We start from the raw sequence: 21,025 nt of genomic DNA on the forward strand, positions 1-21,025 counted from the left end.
CAACAACGCGGTGTAAATAAGAATAATTGTAGTGACAAGCCACTCCTCAACGTTTTTCACCACTTTTCACCAGATTTTGTCTGGTGTAGCCGTTCTGGCACCTCAACACCAGCAGCCCCCAATTTTCACCAGATTTTCCCAATCTGGTGCCGAATTTCACCATCTGGCAACGCTGGTACCGAGTAAAACATAGGCAAGTAAAGGCTGGGGACAAGGCCGAGGAATCGTCGGATCTTTCCCTAGCTACAACAGTACCTGTCTAGGGGCAGGGAGTACCTCCCTATGGTAACGTCAGATCCGGTTTCGCGCCAAACCGGGAGAGCCCCGACTCCGGGGATACGCTTTCCTCCTGCCACCCGCGCGCAGGAGACGCGGCCATACAATATTGATCCGAGAATGCGAATGTGCGGCCGCGGCCGATGTCAGATTGCGTCGAACATGGCGGCGATATTGGAGGCTACAGGCGGCTCCGATACAGAATGTTTACTCCGGAATGAATCGTACGCGCACAAATGTCCACCCGAGAAGGAAGCGCTGGCCGCCAAGTACAAGGAGGAAGCCAACGAGCACTTCAAAAGTAAGTGTTACCGCCGCCGAAGGCAGCGCGGACGAGCACATGGACGTGCCGGCAGCTGCGGCGTGCTCTGTTCGTGCTCGGTCTTCCAACAGCCGCTTGTGGTTTGCATTCGCAGAGCAGGAGTTCAACGCCGCCATCGAGTTGTACTCGAAAGCGATCGAGGCGGACCCGTACAAGGCGGTCTACTATGGCAACCGCAGCTTCGCGTACCTCAAGACGGAGTGCTTCGGATACGCGCTCAAGGATGCTTCCAAGGCGATCGAGCTCGACAGGACTTACGTGAAGGTGCGCCTGTGTTCACCGTGCGACATCGCAGTACGAGCTCGAAATGGTTTGCGCTGCCTGGCCGCAACTGGAGTGCTTTCGAAACTCTTGGCTCGCATGACTCGGGTTTGCAATGCGCACGCGCCTCTGTGGTAGCTTGCCAACTGTTTGCCAACACCTGTCGCGTACCTCTGCGCGATGCCGGTAGGTTTAGCCGCCGATGCGCGCACTGCTAGTAAGGAGGAAGCATTTCCAAGCTTGTAAGCAACGCATTCATAGTTTAAAACAGCGCAAAATAAACGCGGAGTGAACTAGCGCTAGCCCTGTGCGCATTTTGCCCGTGTTAATTTTGCGGTGTTCTTAAATATGGATATGGGCTCATTGGCTCGCGTTCACACGCTATTAAGTTAGGCAACGAAGGATTGAGGCACTGCTGTGAGCTCAGCTCAGCACTGCACTTAAATGAAACAAAGGAGTGCGCTGCACACCGAGCTGGCGAAAAATCTGAAATGCCTGTCGGGAAAACACGCTTTCTCTTTGCCTTTTATCCTTAATGTTCAAATTTTTTTGTAGCTCGCAACCTCGTAGGTGCAGCTTTCCTCTGAAAACTCTAAAATCACAGTGACAGATTTAGAACAACACTTGAGCTCTGCTTCTTTTTGCCTCCCGTTATTTTTGTGCATCGTATTTCTTTAATGACAGCTGATGTCTATCCTCAGGTGCACTGTTGTCTGTGGTGCGGTGAAAACCCACACTTCTAAATTTGTCATATTGGCTGCGGGGAGCATGATGGCGCAAGGCCTAATTCAAATTTACGTGTTGGCTTTCCCTGGTGGTGCACGTTACACCATCAAAATATTTGCAAAAAAAGTGCTGGGTGTAGTTTACACAATAATGTATTGTTCGTCGGCCTACTAACAACGGTGACCACATCTTGGGACCTGCAGGGTTACTACAGGCGAGCGGCTGCATACATGTCACTAGGGAAGTTCAAGCAAGCGCTCAAGGACTTTGAGGCGGTGAGTTGTGTCTCAGTTGTTCTAGCTGGCCGACTGTGTCCAACGTGGAATCCACTTGCTGCAGGTCACGAAGGCACGGCCCAATGACCGCGATGCAAGTGCAAAGTACAGTGAGTGCCAAAAGGTGGTTCGGCGCATGGCTTTCGAGCGAGCCATAGCTGTGGACGACTCCAAGAAATCAATCGCAGACAGCATTGACATCGAAGCTATGTGTAAGGCACTAGTTATCAACAATAGCACGTTGTTAATTGAGAAATTAATGTAAATGTTGGATGCTGCTTGCAACTCCGCTGCCAAAAACGACTCCAACGGCAAGTGACATCGTCGGCATGGTTTCTGGCTGTGCCTTTATGCGAGAAACCCTGGTGCTAATTGATGGGCAGTAAAAGGTGGTGATGGCTTATGGAACCTAATTCCTAGCTTGGCGTTAGTCAAACTGAATTGTGCTAGGGATATGGGGACCCTTGTAGCACACTTTTCTGTCTAACTAAACATTTTCTTGTTATGATGCAAGTTTTCCAAGGTTTCTGGAATGGTATTAATACTCAACGTCGTCAGTGTCCCATTAAAGGGTCATTGAAATCAGAAATTAACTCCAGCATAATTGACAGAAAAATCGTTCGAATTAACTAATGCCTCTGCTGCAGAGTAAACAGCTTCCACAAATGAGACAGCATTGCAGTGCACTTTGAAAATGTGGATTCAAATGAAAATTCAAATTATTACTTTGTATTTTACTTTAGGCTAACCTGCCCATTTCACACAGGCAACCGTTCTAAAGGGACAGCCACATAACCAACTTGTCGTGATGTAAATTGCCCCAATGATGACTTGTGAAAAGCATTTAATTATTTATATAATGAAAATCAAACTTTACTGGTGTTATTGGAATCGAAACTTTACAGCAGTGGTTGGAAAAGTATGTCACACATCTTAGAGAAGCGGCAAGAGAAAGTCGCATAGATGTCTCGAAAACCTAGACATGGCGTAGAGCTTCCCTCTTCGAATGTTGTGGCTCTGCACGCATCCCATGGGGTGATTGCTTTTATTAACGTATACGTGCAGCCATAGAGGACGACTACAAAGGACCGCAGCTTCAGGATGGCCGGGTGACACTGGAGTTCATGAAGGAGCTGATGGAAACCTTCAAGGCAGGCCGCAAGCTGCACAGGAAATATGCCTACAAGGCAAGCCACTTTCACCTGAGTAACCTGGCCATGATGTGGTGGAAACGTAACTTAGGACAGCATGCTACGAAGCACGAGCGTTACAAAAAGAAAGATAAATATCAGCTACAGATGTACCCGGCTCCAGCTATGTGGCTTGCTGAATTCTGCTCAGACGTGGCACAGATGTAATCTGGCATACACGTGTAGTATTGAACTGATCCCAATGCAAAATGACGCATTTGTGTAATATTTTTCAGTGTAAAGCGTTTGGTCATGTGTACACATGTGCTGAGATCACTTAAATGGATTGTCATCGCAAAACCAGGCAGGCAAGGCTGCTATGAACATGTGAGCCAAAATATTTTTGCATTGCATGCAGGCAGCCTACAATGCTTTTTCCTAGGAATTGCTGTCACCAACTATGTACACAATGTGGGGGTATTGGCTATTGTCATGACATGAATGTCATGACAATAGCCAATACTTTGCCGAGCTGTTATTGACAGCTGGGAAGCTCTGTTCACCGCATTCAAGAAGCGTGCCCTTGATGTGCTGACACGACTGTGCTGTTCCCGGCCTTGTATCCTTGCAGATTCTGGTTGATGCAAAGGCACTGTTCCAGCCTCTTCCCAGCCTCGTAGACATTGCAGTGCCACCGGTAATGCGCCTCCACTTGCGTTGATTTGCATGCAAGCTTACTTACGATGACAAATGTTGATTGCTGCAGGAGTGCAAGTTCACAATATGCGGGGACATTCACGGCCAGTTTTTTGATCTCATGAACATCTTCGAGCTGAATGGGCTGCCATCTGAGACCAACCCATATGTATCCTTTGGCTTGTCTTGTAGGTGCAGTTTTCTCTGCCTCTAGCATGTGCCTCAGTTTCACTGTACCCATTTGGGTGCTGTAAAATTGCGCCTTTTAAAAATTATCTTGAAAATAGTTAACGTAAATTAATTGTCTTGTATACAAAGTTACGTGCTTCTGTAATTAAACAGAGCTGGTTTAATCGCATTGCCCTTATTATCTTCTGCAAGAGATGACATCAATTTGGTCGAGACCAATTAGTCGTTACAACCCTCAAAAAGTACCCTGTAAGGTACCTATCAAGTACTGCTGGCTGACATGAAAATTCTGGATGCAGCTTCAGCATGTTAACATCTCATGTCATGTAACATCTTCGTCTGTGTGTTTTTTGATTGAGGTGCTTTTATTGTGAGAATGAACATGAGGATATGGCTGCTCTCCAAATCATTGGCCAGTTTTTTATCTCTTGAACGTCTTCGCACCTAATGAACATTTTATGAACATCTTTGCAGCACCTAATCAAAACACTTTGGCAGTAAGGGGGTGTTTCGTGTTTGTAACGTCCCAATTGGCTAATGAGAACTGATTATGAAATTGTCATTTCATAAATCTAACCCATACGTTGTCTCGTTTGCCCCTGATGAATTTCAACACTGGTTTCTCTAGGCACGAATATTTTCTTACAAATGTTTTCTAGTTACGAATGTTTTGTGATAACAAATGTTGTGTGATTACATGATATTTTCAATGAAAATGAATTGTATTATTCCCAAATGTTTTCTCTCTTCCATCTCTTAATTTTTTCCTTGATGTTTCTTTGCCCTGTTTATGTACACTGTTTAATAGCCTGTCACTTTGCATTCTCATTGTCATTTTGGTTATTCAATATGTTCAGCACAGTCTGCTGTAAATGCGCCGAAGTGTACATTTTGGGGGGCCGGAATTAGTCAAGCTGCTCGTCAGCTTTTTCTCCCTGCCTCCCTCATCTTATGCTTGATGAAAAATAAAGGACCTATTATTATTATTATTATTATTATTATGTGCCTTAACGATCTTTAGTCCTGAAGAGGATGCTACTCTATGTATCTGTATTTCTTCTGAATGTGTGTCTTGGTGAATCCTTGACCCGTAGTTTGGCCAGCTGTTCAATGGGGACTTCGTTGACCGGGGTTCATTCTCAGTCGAGTGCATCTTCACATTACTTGGCTTCAAGTTGCTCTATCCAAATCACATGTACATGTCACGAGGTAAGGAACCTGTGTGTGCTGTCTTTAGAGCCACCTGTGCTGTTGTGAAGCCCAACTATACAGTATTATTATTATTTTTTTTCCGTGCAGGAAACCATGAGAGCCAGACCATGAACCAAATGTATGGTTTCGAAGGAGAAGTCAAGGCCAAGTATCCTTTAATATCGACAGCATAGTGAAGTTTTTTTGTTTTTTATTTACCTCCAACATTCATTTTATTCATTAAAGGGACCGACAACTAACCAGAACGTCAATTAGATCCTGGTAGAAATGAAAAGACTGTGAAATATAGTGACAGATTCCAGCATCCTTTTCACATTGTGAGTAGAATTTATATTTTTAAATCGTGTTTAAAAGTAACAAAAAACAGGTACGTCGCGCAGCTAAGCGGAAGAGTCTTGAAGCTGGATTATGGAGTCGATCACATTGCTGTATGTAGTCACGTAGTCTGATGCTGCCATGTGTGCCATAATTAGTCCTGAAAATTAGAGTATGCTTATTATTACCCACCCCTGCTCTATTTTGTGCTGCTTATGAGGCAAAAGGATTTGCCCGATGAGAAGCGGCGCTGCTTTCGCAGTTGCTTGTGGCACATGTTGAGCCATCAAGGCGATGGACTGGGCTAGTTGGTACACGTCGAATTGGATAAAAACCAACGGGAAACACGAACCACAGAGAAAGAACACGACGGGACAGCCAGCCTGTCCCGTCATGTTCTTTCTCTGTGGTTCGTGTTTCCCGCTGGTTTTTATCCAATTTGACATGTTGAGCCGCGGCGCATGCGCGCGGAGTGCACGCATGCACGGCAAACCGCCGCCCTCAAACACGAGCCGCTCTCGCGCTCACTGTTTGCAGCAAGTGATGTCACTTGTGCATAGGACTTCATATTCGCTGCAGATAGAAAAATTCCTTGTTACATATGTCTCACGGCGTTCTCCACGTTACCATTCCATGATTAGACACTCTCACCAGTGAGCTTTCCGTTGCACTAAAGAAAATAGGCACCATAAAAATTGGTTGTCAGTCCCTTTAAGAGTCAGTACATATGGAGACCTCGAAGTTACAGAGGGACCTCCTATGAGTAACAAACAATTTAGTGATTAACACATTACTATTTAGAGCATAGCAATGACATTAACTCTTTCAGTACGGCACCATAGGCCATCAGACACGGGTGTCCGATGACTTCAAATCTCCCGCAAAAAGTACATGCAGCGCTTTACAGCCAAGTAGCGCCATCTGGCATACTCTTTGAAAACTCCTCTTACAGTTCCAGCTTGGTTTGTTTACATTTCGTGCCCCACCGTGCCGTGCCGCTTTGAACCGAAAGTGGTTTCGAGTTGCGTGCGAGAATGGCGTCCTGTCCGCACGGTGCTCCTCGAAAGCAGACTCCTGCAACAAGTAATTCGGCCGCTTCTTCTGCCGATTTTTCTGACCTAAGCAGTAGTGATGGCTCAAGCAACGATGCGGGAATCGTCAGATTTTAGCTCACGACAATGACACTCCTGCGCAGGGGCCTCAAACTTCGACAAGCACTTGCAGGTGAGATTTCCTTTCGACTTCATGCTGTATTTATGTAAAAAAACGCACTTCATACTTGACGGTGCTACTGTCGTTTTCTTTAGGGCCTCAACAACATATGGCTGGGATACATTGCCGAACTCATCGCGCCGTGTCAAGTTTTTGCCAACGAGACAACCAGGTGCCTATGTTCGAGCAGTGATGCGGAGCGACGCGCGTCGGATCTGTAGAGCGCTGGACTTTTTTCTTTTGTTCTTCACGACTGAAGTAATCAAGACGGTGTGCGAGAACACAAATAAGTACGCCTGGATGAACATATTGGGGAAACAAACCTATTCTCGGCGTGACGGCTCCTGGGAGGAAGTCACTCCACTAGAGATGCTGCGACTAATTGGACTCATCATCTACATGGGCCTTGTTGAAGTGCTGCGACTGCACTTATACTGGCGGACCACAGGAACATTCAGTGGCCTGCTGCCACCAAATGGTGTGGGACGAGACCGATTTTTCGTGCTGCTTGCCTTTCTGAGTGTAGGAGACCCAGAAGACGCAGTGGCGGCAGCATCTGATTGAAAGACATGGAGGGTGTCGTGACTGCTGAGGCACATAAATCAGCAATCAGTAAATTTCTTCCAGCCACAGCACGACCTCTTCGTTGATGAACGCATGGTCAAATCTAAAGCCCGATCAGGAATCAGGCAATACATTAGGGACAAGGTGACTAAATTTGGCTATAAACTCTGGGTACTGGCAGATTCGAAAATCGGATACACACTTCAATTCTTCGTGTACACTGGTAAGCGTGAGGCACCGGGGCCTCATGGCTTAGCCTTTGATGTAGTGAACAGGCTTTGTACACAGTACCTTGATCAGGGATACAAAATTTATATGGATAATTTTTACACATCAGCGAAACTTTTTGAACGTCTGATTTAGCGCAAGACACTTGCATGCGGGACAACTCGCAAAGACCGTCGCTACTTTCCAGCTGAATTGAAAGACACTGCATGGGAAAAACAGGCACAGCGTGGAGACATTCGATGGATTTGGAAGGGTAGCATCCTCTGCATGCAGTAGAAAGGCCTCCGGGCTGTGAACTTGATGAGTACAATGCACACGGCAAACCAACATGTGCCGGCCAAAAGAAGAGAGCGAAGGGGGAGCCAGTGGGCTCTGAAAGTAATCAAAAAGCCGCTCCTTGTCCATAAATATAATGCTGGGATGTTAGGTGCGGACAAATTGGACCAAATCATTGGCACTTACAACGTCCTGAGAAAATGCGTGCGATGGTGCAAAACTCTCTTTTTTGCACTGTTGACATCGCATGCGTGAACAGCTTCATTCTCTTTCAAGAGCACCGAAAAAACAACCCAGAAGTCCCAGAACTTTCCAGAAGCATTTATTTTGATCAATTGGCCTTTAGAGAAGAACTAATTCATCATATATTTGATTATGACGAAGTCGCACAAGGACACGCCTCCATCTCACCCCCCTTCGCACCCTTGAGCCCTGTTCGGCACCAACCAAAAAGAATGGATAAAAGGAGAAATTGTAAGATTTGCTACGAGAAAACAAAGACACAAAACAGAACAAGTGTCTATTGCTCCACCTGCAAAGTTTATCTTTGTTTCGTGCCCTCGCGCGACTGCTTTGCTGAGTGGCACAGCCGTCAAGGCTGCTAGATTGACGAGCAGCCAAAAATGTAGTACTCGGAGCACCGGATTGATATATATACTTGATAAAACAATCGAGACCAGTGACTGCTTCGAACCAGAACGGTTTATTAGAAGAAGTGAAGTAGCACGCGCTCGCGCCAGGGAGAAGTCTTCTTTTCCTTCTTCTGACGTCTTGATGATGATATTTTATAATACTAACCAATAGCAGAAGGAATAGGGAACAATTTGTATATTTCAGAATTTCAAAAATAATTCTCTGGTTAAGCATACTCGCTCACTTCTTTGTGTTTGTACTTTTTTGTGCATGTTTTTCTTTAATTGACAAATAAACTTTCAATTACTGTAACCCTCACAGCACTGTCCTTTCATAGTTGGAAAGCCAAATGAAAAAGCTACAATTTGATGTATAGCAATGCTAAAAGCTAGCAGTTGTTCAAGAGAAAAAAATTTTGTGGAAGCACTGAAAATCAGCCATTTTCCTTCCGTAATGAAAGAGTTAATGTGAACTAGGGTATATTGTAACCTAGGCTCTGGAATATTTACTGAAGCCATAGTGTGGAGGCATCTTTGCATTGTTTTTTTTATTTTAAAGTGCGGATCTTTGCAGCTGCATGTCAAACCTATAACCCTGAGCGCAGTGCCAGAACGCCTTGGGATTTAGAGCATTCTGCTGCAGAGCATTCATTTTGAGCGGTGTTCTTAAAATTAAAGCGACACTAGAGTCTCTATAAAGCAGTTGTGTTTCTATGAATTTCAGGATGTTGGGATCTGTTGGGTCGGTTAACGACAGCTTTAATACATGCCACACACAGAGGCAGGCCATTGGAAAATATGTCGTGTGTAATTTGGAACCCTGTGGAGGGGCTCATGGCCTTCGCCATGCTGCCAAGAAATTGTGAGGCACAGTACAGAGCAGAGGCATAGATTTCCCGTTTTCCCGAAGAAGGGTTGGAAGCTGAACTAACTGTACATTAAAGGGTACATGACACGGTCGCCCAAAGATTTGTGATTGTCAGCGAAAACTAGAAGTAGAGGGTCTATTATGCCTATACGGATTTCAAAAGTGCGCCGTAAAAGACTATTTCAGTGCAAAACAAGACGTAGAAGTCGCCGGCTGTAAAGCCTGCCCACCGCCGACGACCGCCATTTTGCTATGGCGCGTGTGACGTCACGTGCAGCAGGGAACGGAGCCGTCGTCTTCTACCAAAGTTTCAGCCGCTGCAAATCGTTCAGTTTCAATGCCAAGCTGAAGAAAGCTCAAATATCTCGATATCACGTGCAGCTGACCACGAAACAATATCGTTCGCCGCAGTGCAGAGGCTTGCATAGCTAGCTGCTTGTTACGTCACGGCTCGCGAGTGCACCAGTGTTGCCTGACTCTCGGGCCGCTTGCGTGTTTATGAAAATATTTGATTATAAATTAAGTGCTCGACCAAATGCACTAAAATTTCGCCAGCTTATTTGTGAATGCACAAGGATTAATCCACATAACACAGATTATGATGGAAAATTGGGTGTCATGGCCCCTTTAAAGGAGGCACACAGAGTAAATCCATCATTGCTGATCAGAATTTCAAAGTTAGCTTGCGCATTGTTCATTCCAGCAGTATACTACGGTACATGTCTAGTACTATAACAAAAGACAGTCAATGATTGCAACTTCTAAAAAAATGCCACATCCCCCTGCCGCCCTGGGACAACTAGTTCATGAGGGACAAATGCACCCCCCCCCTTATCCGTTGTAACTGGTGCCTTTAGTATAGAGGCTAATACATTCCCCATAGGGCTCTGGGCAGTTGGGCACTTGGAGAAGCGTTTCGCTATGTTCCTTAAGTCCTTGTTCTCAGGTACACGCCCAATATGGCCGAGCTATTCACCGAGGTGTTCAACTGGCTTCCCCTGGCGCATCTCATCAATGGACGGGTTCTGGTGTGTGCTGCTTTCACTTCTAAAGCAATCGATTTGTTTCACCAGGCTTTCTGCGTATTTTGGTGCATGGCATACTTCCTTTTCTGACTGAACTGAGGCGCGTGTCGAACATATTTTACTGAACTGTTTTGGGCAGTGCCAAAATATTGGTCTATGCAGTCGACACTGCTAGTAGGCAATAAAAGTTGCACATCGAAACCTAATCATTTATTGAGGATACGAAGCTGTTGGTCTTGTCAGTATTTCTTCGGCGCTGGATAAGAATAGAGAGCAAACGATCCAGGAAGTAACAGAGGCTTTCTTCATTAATAAACATAAAGGTGCTTGTGTCAGCCAGGAATCAATAACCTTATACAATGCAGAATTTTATTATTACATTGATAAATTGTTACAGAAAAGTGCCTAATGACAGTGCCCAATGTCCGATGCTCCCTTTTCGCTTCAGTCATGTCTTATTGTGCTATTTGCAAATAAACGATTTTTCTGTATCGCTTTTTTTTTTCAGTGTATCTATATAATGTAGAAGTTAGATTGTTGCAATTCCAGAGAGCTGCTCCAATAGTAGCGACCATTGTGTGCACGGTCTATGCAGGTGATGCACGGTGGCCTGTTCTCCGACGACAACGTGACGCTAGACGACATCCGCAAGACGCCCCGCAACCGGCAACCGCCGGAGGAAGGCATAATGTGCGAACTGCTGTGGTCAGACCCACAGCCTCAAGAGGGCCGCTCTCCCAGCAAGCGCGGTGTGGGCATCCACTTTGGGCCCGACGTGACACGGCGTTTCCTGCAACGCAACAACCTAGACTACATTGTGCGTAGCCATGAAGTCAAGGCCGAAGGCTACGAAGTCGCCCACCAGGGAAAATGCATCACCGTCTTCTCAGCGCCAAACTACTGGTCAGTACTGCTTCCTCAGTTGAAATGGAACGTGAGAAATTGGCCCTGCATTGTGATGTGTAACGTATAAAGGTTGAGCAGAATCATAGCATGTGAAATCGGTGCAGTTCTTTTTGCTATAACCTCTTCAATGCTCAATTGAAACAGCACTCGTGTTGTCTGAATTTTAGTTCATCATTTGCCTCGTGCCACTATTTTGATGATGATAGTGAAATATGACACTTCAATAATATTTTGATCTGTTTCTATGCAGTGACACTATGGGGAACAAGGGAGCTTTCATCACCATGAATGGTCGTGACCTGAAACCTAAGTTCACTACGTACGAGGCTGTGGTAAGTTCATAGTTTCTTTGATAGGGAATTGGTTAGTAGACACTTCATTTAAAAGCCAAGTCTGTCATAGGATGCTATTACAAGCACATTGTTACAATTGTTCATCACTAACTGAGAACTTTCACTTTGCCTTTAGTGCACACCCATGGCTGTCAACAATGTTTAAAACCCAATACCTTTCAAAATTCTTATTAGCAAGTACCTTGTTATACGACAGAGTTTGTTCATTAGGATTGCTATTAGGGCTACCACTTGCATGTGGTTCATGATAATGAATAAAACACACCACTGACACAGGGACAAAGAAAGAAACTGATGACACGAGCGCTGTGTCATCAATTTCTTGCACTTCCCTGTGTTAGAGCTGTGGTTCATTTATTACCAAGATAGTTTCTTACAGTGTGACAGTGTCCGATGATTCAACAGCATTTTGGCATAGGTTGCAAGGTTGATGCCACAGTGCACCTTCTCTTTGTTGATGACTTGCTGTTGGACAATGTTAACAATTTTTCTTCTGGCTTTTTTGTAAACTCAGTACGGATTGCTCACTTGTTGCTGGTGCATTTGCAGCCTCATCCGAACATCAAGCCCATGGCATATGCAAGCAGCCTGCTCGCCCTCTGAGGGCAGCACCGGCCGTTAACTGTCTTTCTGCTGCTGCTGCCGCGGCTGACCAAGATGGTGGCTAGGGTTGGGACCCACTGCACACACACATTCACCCTGCCGACGCTTGGCGCACGTTGGCTCCACAGAGCCGGAGGCTGCTGGCAGGCCTTTGAGCCACTCAGATAGGACGGCCTGCTTCAAGTCATGTCACAGGCGGCCTCCAGCTATCAGTTTGTACTAAAGAACTGCTGTTGAGAATACAGTATGTGCAACAGTTGCAATGCCTGTGCTCATTTCGCGAGGAGGACGCTGTTATTGTGGCACACAATCTTGGGTCAGTGTTCTCGGTCATCACATTCAGTAGTACACTTACTTTTGTGTGATTTGGTACCTAGTTTGATGACCCGTTTAGTGACTTGTCGTGACGAGCACTTGAGGCTGATGAGCATTATGAGACGTCTGTCACCCAAATTGCACTCGAATCACGTAAACATGGTTCATAAACAGTAAATATGGTTCTGACAAATTATTCTTATAATAAACACAGGTATAACAAGTTATTTGAATACAATGAAAAAAGATGTAACAGCTTATCAGATACATATTGCAAAGTACGGTAGTTCTACAGTGCTTCTCCTCAGTGTTGGCACATTCATTAGGTTTTGTCTCCCTGATGTCAGCACATAACAAAGGCATTTTTGTGTTGGATGCAATCTCATTATTATTAAGGTACTGTTAAGGTTTGACTGGTCAGTGCATTTGACTGTCAGAAGACATGAATATGCAGCTGATAATAATGTGCATCCACCTGTGAGTTTCACCCCTGTCCACTTCTGCATCAGCCCATCAGCAAATGTCTTCTATGCACATGTAGTTTAGCAATGGTTGCTCATCGTTCTGTGGCAAATTTTTATCGTAATGTGTTGTTACTTGTGTGGTCCCTGTATGGGTTTCATGGAGAGTCTGGCCGTCCAATTCCCATTGAGCGAGATTACTTGATCGAATTGCTTCTGGCACCCCTTTGGACACCGCTGCTAAGACGCTGCAGGAATAGTTCAAGCACATTTCTGAGCCCCCATTGACTTGATGCATTGCAGGGTTTCTCAGCCATTATGCATCTTTATACTATGACATGCTGGTACAAGGATTGCAATAGGGTAGCCAGTTGGGCGAATTGGAAAATACTCATGACGGCCAGCACAAACGGAACACGGACAAGAAAAAGGAACGACGACACAGGCGCTGGTGTCGCCTGTGTCGTCGTTCCTTTTTCGTCTGTGTTCCGTTTGCACTGGCCGTCACAAGGATTGCAGTTCAACATCAAACATCCTGACTTTGTTTTCATGACAGCCAGTTGGCAACGACTTCGCCAGCCTTGAAATGCGTGAAGTATCTAGCACTAACAATCTTAGCATCATTACTTCTGATCTGCCAGTGCATATGATCTGCAGATTGCCCAATCATTGAGCTATGCGGACATGCATGGTTAGGAATTAAGTACACCAGGGGGAAATCTGGCGCTAGTGTCTGCACGTGTTGCCACTATGGCTGTCAAATCGGGTTGGAATGATGGACGGAAGATTCTATTTGGCTGCACAGCATTTGCTTAATTTCATTCTTCGGCTTTTTGACAACGTTGTGGACCCTTATAATAACGTTAGTGAAGGCAATTTTTAATTTCATTTCACTGTATGCAGCAGCAATCTCCCTCTGCCTGTAATTTTCATCCTCTTTCAGTGCTTATAAAACATTAGGAGAAAAAAAGATTGGCATGATTTAAAGAAAACATCACACACAATGAGTGTTGCTAGATTTACCTTGTGCTCGTGTCGTGTTAGGTTATTGATGCTCGTTTTAATGGCCAAGGGGTTATTGAATATCTCAACTAGAATGCAACACTACCCTCGTTCGTCCTTACGAGCATAATTAATTTCCTGTTGGAGTCAGTAATGGAGAAGAGCTTAGGTGTGAGCTGATAATGACAAAGCCTCGAATGTGTTTCTTGCTGGTGCAACAGTTGCAATGCCTGTGTTCATTTCGCGAGGAGGAACAGCATATGCGGGCTGTCAGATGGAATGGCTTCGACACGTGCTCACACTAGTGTCCCACGGCTGTTCCCAAAAAGCTGCAATAAATGCCTGTACAAAAGCTTCGCTGCCTTTGTAGCGTGGCTAATGTTCTGCGCTCGCCATCATATGGGATGACCCACTCAAAGTTTGAAACGTATGGGTATTGACGACACAGCATGTCATTTGGCCAGGAGTGCAAGGGGATTCCATGGTTTCTACGGTGTGTGGCATCATCTCTACAGTTCTTTGGAAAGTTTAAATGCTTTCCTTTCATCTGTTTCAGTAGTACCTCTAACAGTGGCTTGCAGCTGATGGTACTGGCATTGGCGGGGGAAGTCTTACTGCCGGCCTGTAACAGTGTTGCGTATGACTAGTTCAAGTCCGGATGTCCTAGTTGGAAGCGCATGAAATACTGTCCCTCCTGTTAAGAATGGCTAACGTACAGTACGAAGAAGAACATGCAAGCAACTGTTGCATTTTCAGCGAATCTGTCTACCATACCAGCAGGGGCGGCGCCAGGATTTTTTTACTCCGGGGCACCCACGACAAGAGACCTCTTGTCAGAAGCGAACAGAAGGCACAGTTTCTTCCGATATTTTTTGAGAAACTGATAGGAAGAGGCCTCGCGCACAACGGCGTTTATTGTGCGCAGAAATATGTATGTCCTATCGTTATAAAAAAAAGTAAACGCCAGTAGGCTCTAATAGCAGACAGACAGACAACGAACTTTATCAGATCCTGAATAGTTACTGACAGGACCCCCTAATGCAGATTTTTTTTTTAACCTCCTGGGTAGCCGCCCGCTACAATGGCAGTAGCCACACCGTCATTATCATCGCCGTTAAATCCAATACAAGTTAATTTCAAGCCGATCCAATCCGGCAAAGGCAAACATGGCCGACCGTGCCGAGTCCGCGAAACTACAACAGGACTGCGCGCCACGTAAGGTGCTGCATTTCAGCGACGGCGTGCTCCAGGAAGACAGCTCGGAAGAGTATGAACCACCTCTAACTGCGGCTCCTGTGGTCGACCCGGTAAGAGCACCGCCTCCTTCATAAGCCTTAACACGGGCAAATGGAAGGTGTTCGTGAACGAATGCCAGACAACTTTTAAGCAGCAGGCATGTTGGAGACATTTCCTCTGCGAAGTGCCTGTTCGGAACAGTGGCACCTTGGAACTGTGTTTGCATCGAACATGCGCCCGAAGCGAGTTTCATTGGCTGCCGCTTCGTGCAACCCGGCGACAGCACAGTGTGTGAACACAGGAGAGCAGGACGGACGAGGCTCTACTCGCAACTCCTCTCGACGCCGTCCTTACTTCTTGTGTTCGCACCTGAGACAACGCCATGAATGTCATGCAGGTTTTAGACGATGCACTTTCGATTTCGATGCAGCCCGATCCGGATCTAATTGCTCGGTCGCGACTCGCACATTTGCGCAAGCTTATTTGACTTTATTTGATTTATTGGTCTCCATTTACACACACACTTACTACAACAGAGTGGTAAATGGGGATTTATGAGGGAGAACAGCCGCACAAATGTGGCTTGAGCGAACCTCGCCCCCATTACTGCAGTCATGGTAACGCACAATACACTAAAGCATGTCAGTTATACATTATATAGAAGAAAATAAAACGTTTGCACAAGTGATTAAACTACTCAAATAAAGCGGCAATAAAATTAGTGATATGTACTTCATAATATGCAAGAATACATTAAAAAACACACAATTATAACATAGCAATGTGGATGCGCTGAGTGAAGCACGAACGAGAAACGTAACAAGGAACAGGACTAGTGGTGCGCATCACTAGTCCTGTTCCTTGTTACGTTTCTCGTTTGTGCTTCACTCAGCGCGTCCACATCGCTATGCCGTACCAACTAGCCCAAATTGAAGCTTTGCTGAACACACAATTATAACTTTCATCACACATTCTAGAAAGTGGAACACATTAACGTTTTAAATTCTGTTGATGTTAAATGCTGTAAATTATAGCCTGCTTTATTGTATGAATTCAGTAGTCTTGGGGAAATTCAGTAGCTGCGGATAGAAGCCAAGAAATTTGATCTGGATCGGGCTCGATTGTGATCGAGAGTGACCGTGTAACACCCGTGTAAGCTAGCCCAAATTTCAGTTGTGCGATTGGTGCACTGCGAGACCACAGTGGTGTGCGACGGGGGCTTGCAGAGGACGCTGCCGTGGGCGCCATTCCTGCTGCACTGGGCGTTGCAGTTGGGAACGCAGGCGCTGGCAGTGTGCGACTACCTGGGAGAGCACCTGGCCAACTGGTTCGGCATCACGGCGCCCAAGTACCGGTACGAGATCGAGCATGGACAAGTGGACGATGACGAGGAGCTGAAGCAGGAGCCCGGCTGGCAGCGGCCGGCGGAGTTAGTCCAGGTCACGGCCCAGCAGCCGGCCCAGGGTCCGCGCTACTGAGTGTGAACAGCCCTCGTTTACACTGAGCACGCCGCGACTGTCGCACACCAAGCCACCTGCACGCGAAAGCGCACCAACGCACACTTGAAGGCGCACACCGCGATTTACACACTTGTTTTTATGTGGCTTGTCGAGCCTGTGTGGAGTACAGGCAGCACGGTTGTCGCGCACCCCATTCTAAAATGCCAAAGGATCAAAATAAGGTAGAAGTTCAGGGGAAGATGGAATCCCGAAGACATGAAAAACCCTTGGAACGCTAGGTGTTGCTGGAGCCAACGCTTCAAGTGCATTTGTCTTCTTCAAGGCTGCAACTGCCTACTTTAGTGTGTACATTTGAAACATTCGCTCCAGTGACACCCAGTGTTCCAAGGGTTTTTCATGTGTTCAAGGATCAAAAAGCATACATAATTTGTCAAGTGGAAGGGATAGAAAGTATGTAGGATGTATTTATTTATTTATTTATTTATAGTTAAGGCAAGTTCGCATATTTCAGTGGACCAATGGACCCATATGAATGTCCATGTGGCAGAATATGTAAAAAGCGGGAACGCAATTAACTTGTGGCTTGCTTACACAGAATTCGTACAGCCGGTGTGCTTTTGTAGTGCATTGCATTTGAGAATGCGTTGAACTATGTGTACGTACACTTGCCTGCAAAAATTTAAAGCTGTTTCCATGCTTGAAATAGTGTGTAGTTGGCTGCAACAGTCAGCCTTTCCAACTTTATAGGCTGTCATTGCTTGTAGCAAAGGCTTTACCTTGAGCTAGTTGGTCATAAGTACTTATGCAAAGATCTAGGCTTGAAGACGGCAAAGATCATTGTATGCAGCATAGGTGCCAACTACTGTCACGATGGTGTAGTTCCTGTGCCTATTTGGCAGTGAATAAAACCAGTTAGTGGTTGGCACTCTTCCTGTCTAACTTATTCTTTGTCTTGTCTTCTTGCCTAGATGTTTGCACAAGTGTATTATTGCTTTCCATGATTCAAAGCATAAGATGAGCTTTGGGTTGCTTGAAGGGGTGGTAGACAGTACATATTAGACAAGAACACTGACACACAAAGCACAAGCACTCTGGCTTTCCACTGTCATGGACCAAGTAGCCTGATCATATTGCCTGCTAACTGGAATAGTTTTCTAGCACATATATCTGGAGTTTGGGCCAAACTGTGTGCCGAATGTTACCAGAACAGCCCTTCTGCACTCACTAATAGAAAGGAGGCATCAAATGACTGCGCAGGAGGAACACTGTGGACACTGAGTTCCTGGTCAGAAAACATTCAAAAGTCAGATGTCTATTTTGAACATCCACGTCCACTTCAAGTGCACAGCAAGGCATGCTAAACATTCAACGGTGGGAGTACACTTGTGAAGTCAATGAATTAATAAAGTTGCAACACCAGCGGTAGTTAGTAAACTCTCACGTGAAGGGGATGAAGGTTCAACTGAATGAAACCAGCAGACAGTTATGCCAGGGAAAGCATAAGGGACATTAATTGTTGTCTTTTATCTGTAGTGTAGCAATTGGGACGTAAATTGAAATGAATTAAAGTGGATGAAAAATCACCCTTTCCGTCAGTGGGATACAAACCCACAACCATCGAATTATGCATCTGATGCTCTAACACTTGAGTTACGATGGAAGGCGCTGCTTCCCTGTCCACTTCATTTGGCATTTCTGTAAGGGTGATCCCTGGGAGTGTTAACCAGCGCCGCTCATAGCCGGGATGAAGGTTGTGTCATGGATGCTTTGAGACCAGAAAATATGTGAGGATTGCTGTGAGAGTAGTCCATGCCCCACAAACAGGGCTATTCAGCAAAGGACAAAGCAAGCACGACACTGCACATGGTCATCCGAGTCTGTGGCTGCTATTAACCAGCTGAACTGGACAAACTGACATTCCAAACATGGTAAAAGGGCATCTTCCCGTTCCAGTTGGCATGGAAAGAATCTTCCACCAGGCACCATTGCAAATATTAGTTACTGCTGGAGGTTGCTATGTGCTGTCTAAGGAACGTTGTACGAAGAAAGTTTTTCCTATCGCTTCATTGTTGAAGGAAATTCAAATGTGTCGTTACCGTGCCATTGAGCACCACTATTAACAGCGACGCTCTCGTCCTTTATAGAAGTTTAGTTTGTTCGTAGACTTCTAATGTTTTTATGGGTTACTGGAGCTGCTGGCTGCAGCGGCAGAGCTGGTAGCAACATCTTGTGGCATTTTGTTCACCTACAGCACGTTTGCAAAAGTTTCAGCGATGCCGGTGTTCTCATCACAACAAAAGTTCTGTGAGTTAATGATTATCCAACTGATAATGCCCTACTTCTATAGTTATGTGTGTAAATCGCTCCAATATTAGCTTTGTGTATGTCTGGTTAGGTTAGGCACCAACAGGTGTCGCTACCAGTGTTGCCTATCACATGTACTTCTCTGGTAACCCATAAATATGCACCTTCCCTGCATTCTCCCATGTGCTGTAGCCAAGGAGTTGTGTCATGTTTGTATGAAAAGCTGCACTCCTGTTTCTTCTTTTTCTACTCGGCTTCATGGTGCACTTACAGCACTCCACATTGGGTCATGTGCCATGATCGGCAATGCATGTTTCGTAGGGCGATTGCACTCTTGCTTGAAATGTGGCTTTCCTGAAAAGAAGTGCACGCACATTTCTGTTTGAAATTCGACCACATCCACGCCAAGGAGCTGTTTCATCCTTTGCAAACACGGTCACCACTGCCTATGCACTGCGCTTGTTTGTTTACAACGCTCAAACCTTGTAATGGGGCCTTTCGCGCAAAGGGCATTATAATGTCTGATACATGACAGCAAAGTTTTAGTGGGCTTGTTTAAGCAACTCAATTGATAACTAATTGCTATGGCAGTTGAAGTTTTAGTAGAGTAACATTTCATTGATTTTTGGAGGATATACATACTCATAATGGCCAGGGGATACATGTGAATTGATCTAATTTTCTTTGTCATAGAGTGGTGCTTGGGATTTCCGAGATTAAAGTTACCTCATTTCAATAATGAGGTAATGGATAACATAACAATGCACATAGTGCCAGTAAACATAGCGAGCTATCAATTTATGTAGTGCTGTTGCCTACTAGAATGTTGCCAGTCTTAGCTAATCCATTTGAGTATCTTGACAATGCCTGACATCTTTACTGCCCGCTATGTGCCTGGTTAAAGCTAAACAACACACCCTCTTGCCCAAAGACTGTGGCACATGTGCTGTCTTGCAGCCTTTTTGCTGCTTCGAACTGCTCACTTTGTTGATGTTACACGTTGTATTGCAATGCATTCCGATGGAGAATTTAAGCAGTGCTGAATACGTGCAAAATATATGTATTTTTTTCATATGCTAACTGCTTGTTGTTTATGCTCATGTTCTAAATAAACAGGTGCTGAAATATGGCTTCTTCTTGTCATGTTTACACCCGCCATGGCTTTCTGCTGCTGAGCACAGGGCTCTGTGTTCGATTCGCAACCATTGAGACTGTATTCGAGCCATGCCTTGAGCAGACATTGAAGAAACATGAAGGTTCAAAACTATTTTGAAGTGCACCACTACAGAATCCATCACAATCCTCCGTGCATTATTGGAATAAATCCCACAATTTGATTAACACTTGTAGCCTAATACATATGTTGCCATATGTACATACGTATATAAATGCGTATGTGGGCTACTTTATGTTGTCCATCTCTACTCACCTAGCCCTGAGCAGATAGCGTCAAAATCTGGGACATCACAGCCGGCTCGTTTGAACCATCAAGGCACCATTGTCTAAGCTTGCTGTAAAAGCAGCATTTCGATGGCTTAGTATCTCCCGCATTCTTCTCGCATGCAAATTGCTATGTACACCGTACTCATTTTTGTCGCCTAGTATTTTTGTGTTTCATGGGGAGCTCCAGCGTAAATGTGTGCAGGCAAAACTGGCTGTTTAAACGTATTTACCAGTTAAACTCGTGGCAGCACAGACCATCATTCAAGATGTCATTCTTTACGAGCAGCTAATGATTGCAGGTGAGCCTTCCTTCTGTATTGAAATGCCACCTCTTTTAATGCGGTAGCATTAAAGAGCTCATTTCACAAAAATTTCGGTGTCGACGTCTTTGGTTGTAAGCGAAAAATCATCTTGCTCGTGACCGAAAAATCAAGATCCAAATAAAATAAATAATAAAAAATATTCAGTTCGAGTGAGAATCGAACCCAGGCCGTCTGCGTGGCAAGCAGGTGTTATACCACACAGCTATGCTATTGCTTGAAACTGCTTGGGGAAAAAAACACTATGATTATCATGTTGTGGAAAAAGTCTCCTCAAAGGGGTACTGACACAAAAATTTTGACCTCTCGTTTTTTTGCTGCAATGTGTTGCTGGGGGCCTGTTAGTCATAACACGGCACATCGTTTGCTGCAGCGCGCAACAGATAATTAATTACAGGCTCCTCATCACCGATCA

At 45.2% G+C, this 21,025-nt stretch overlaps 3 protein-coding genes across 3 annotated transcripts in view; all 3 read left to right on the forward strand.

Annotated features, from left to right (window-relative positions):
• LOC119401312 (proteasome subunit alpha type-1) overlaps positions 1-21,025 on the forward strand; it is a 258,901-nt gene that overhangs the window by 209,752 nt on the left and 28,124 nt on the right. The gene's annotated exons all lie outside the window — the stretch shown is intronic.
• Positions 400-12,332, forward strand: LOC119401309 (serine/threonine-protein phosphatase 5). Its single transcript, XM_037668004.1, has 13 exons — positions 400-577; positions 693-862; positions 1,789-1,860; positions 1,925-2,072; positions 2,926-3,047; positions 3,622-3,687; positions 3,757-3,855; positions 4,979-5,084; positions 5,175-5,235; positions 10,129-10,210; positions 10,803-11,110; positions 11,364-11,445; positions 12,016-12,332. The coding sequence occupies exons 1-13, from the start codon at positions 403-405 to the stop codon at positions 12,067-12,069; spliced, it is 1,545 nt and encodes a 514-aa protein (XP_037523932.1). The 5' UTR covers positions 400-402; the 3' UTR covers positions 12,070-12,332.
• LOC119401310 (protein FAM177A1) lies at positions 14,998-20,336 on the forward strand. The gene is made up of 2 exons (XM_037668005.2): positions 14,998-15,154; positions 16,310-20,336. Exons 1-2 carry the CDS (start codon positions 15,014-15,016, stop codon positions 16,559-16,561), a joined length of 393 nt encoding a protein of 130 aa, XP_037523933.1. The 5' UTR covers positions 14,998-15,013; the 3' UTR covers positions 16,562-20,336.

Source organism: Rhipicephalus sanguineus, chromosome 8 (genome assembly GCF_013339695.2).
Source record: "Rhipicephalus sanguineus isolate Rsan-2018 chromosome 8, BIME_Rsan_1.4, whole genome shotgun sequence".
In the NCBI taxonomy this organism is placed as follows: Eukaryota; Metazoa; Arthropoda; class Arachnida; order Ixodida; family Ixodidae; genus Rhipicephalus; species Rhipicephalus sanguineus.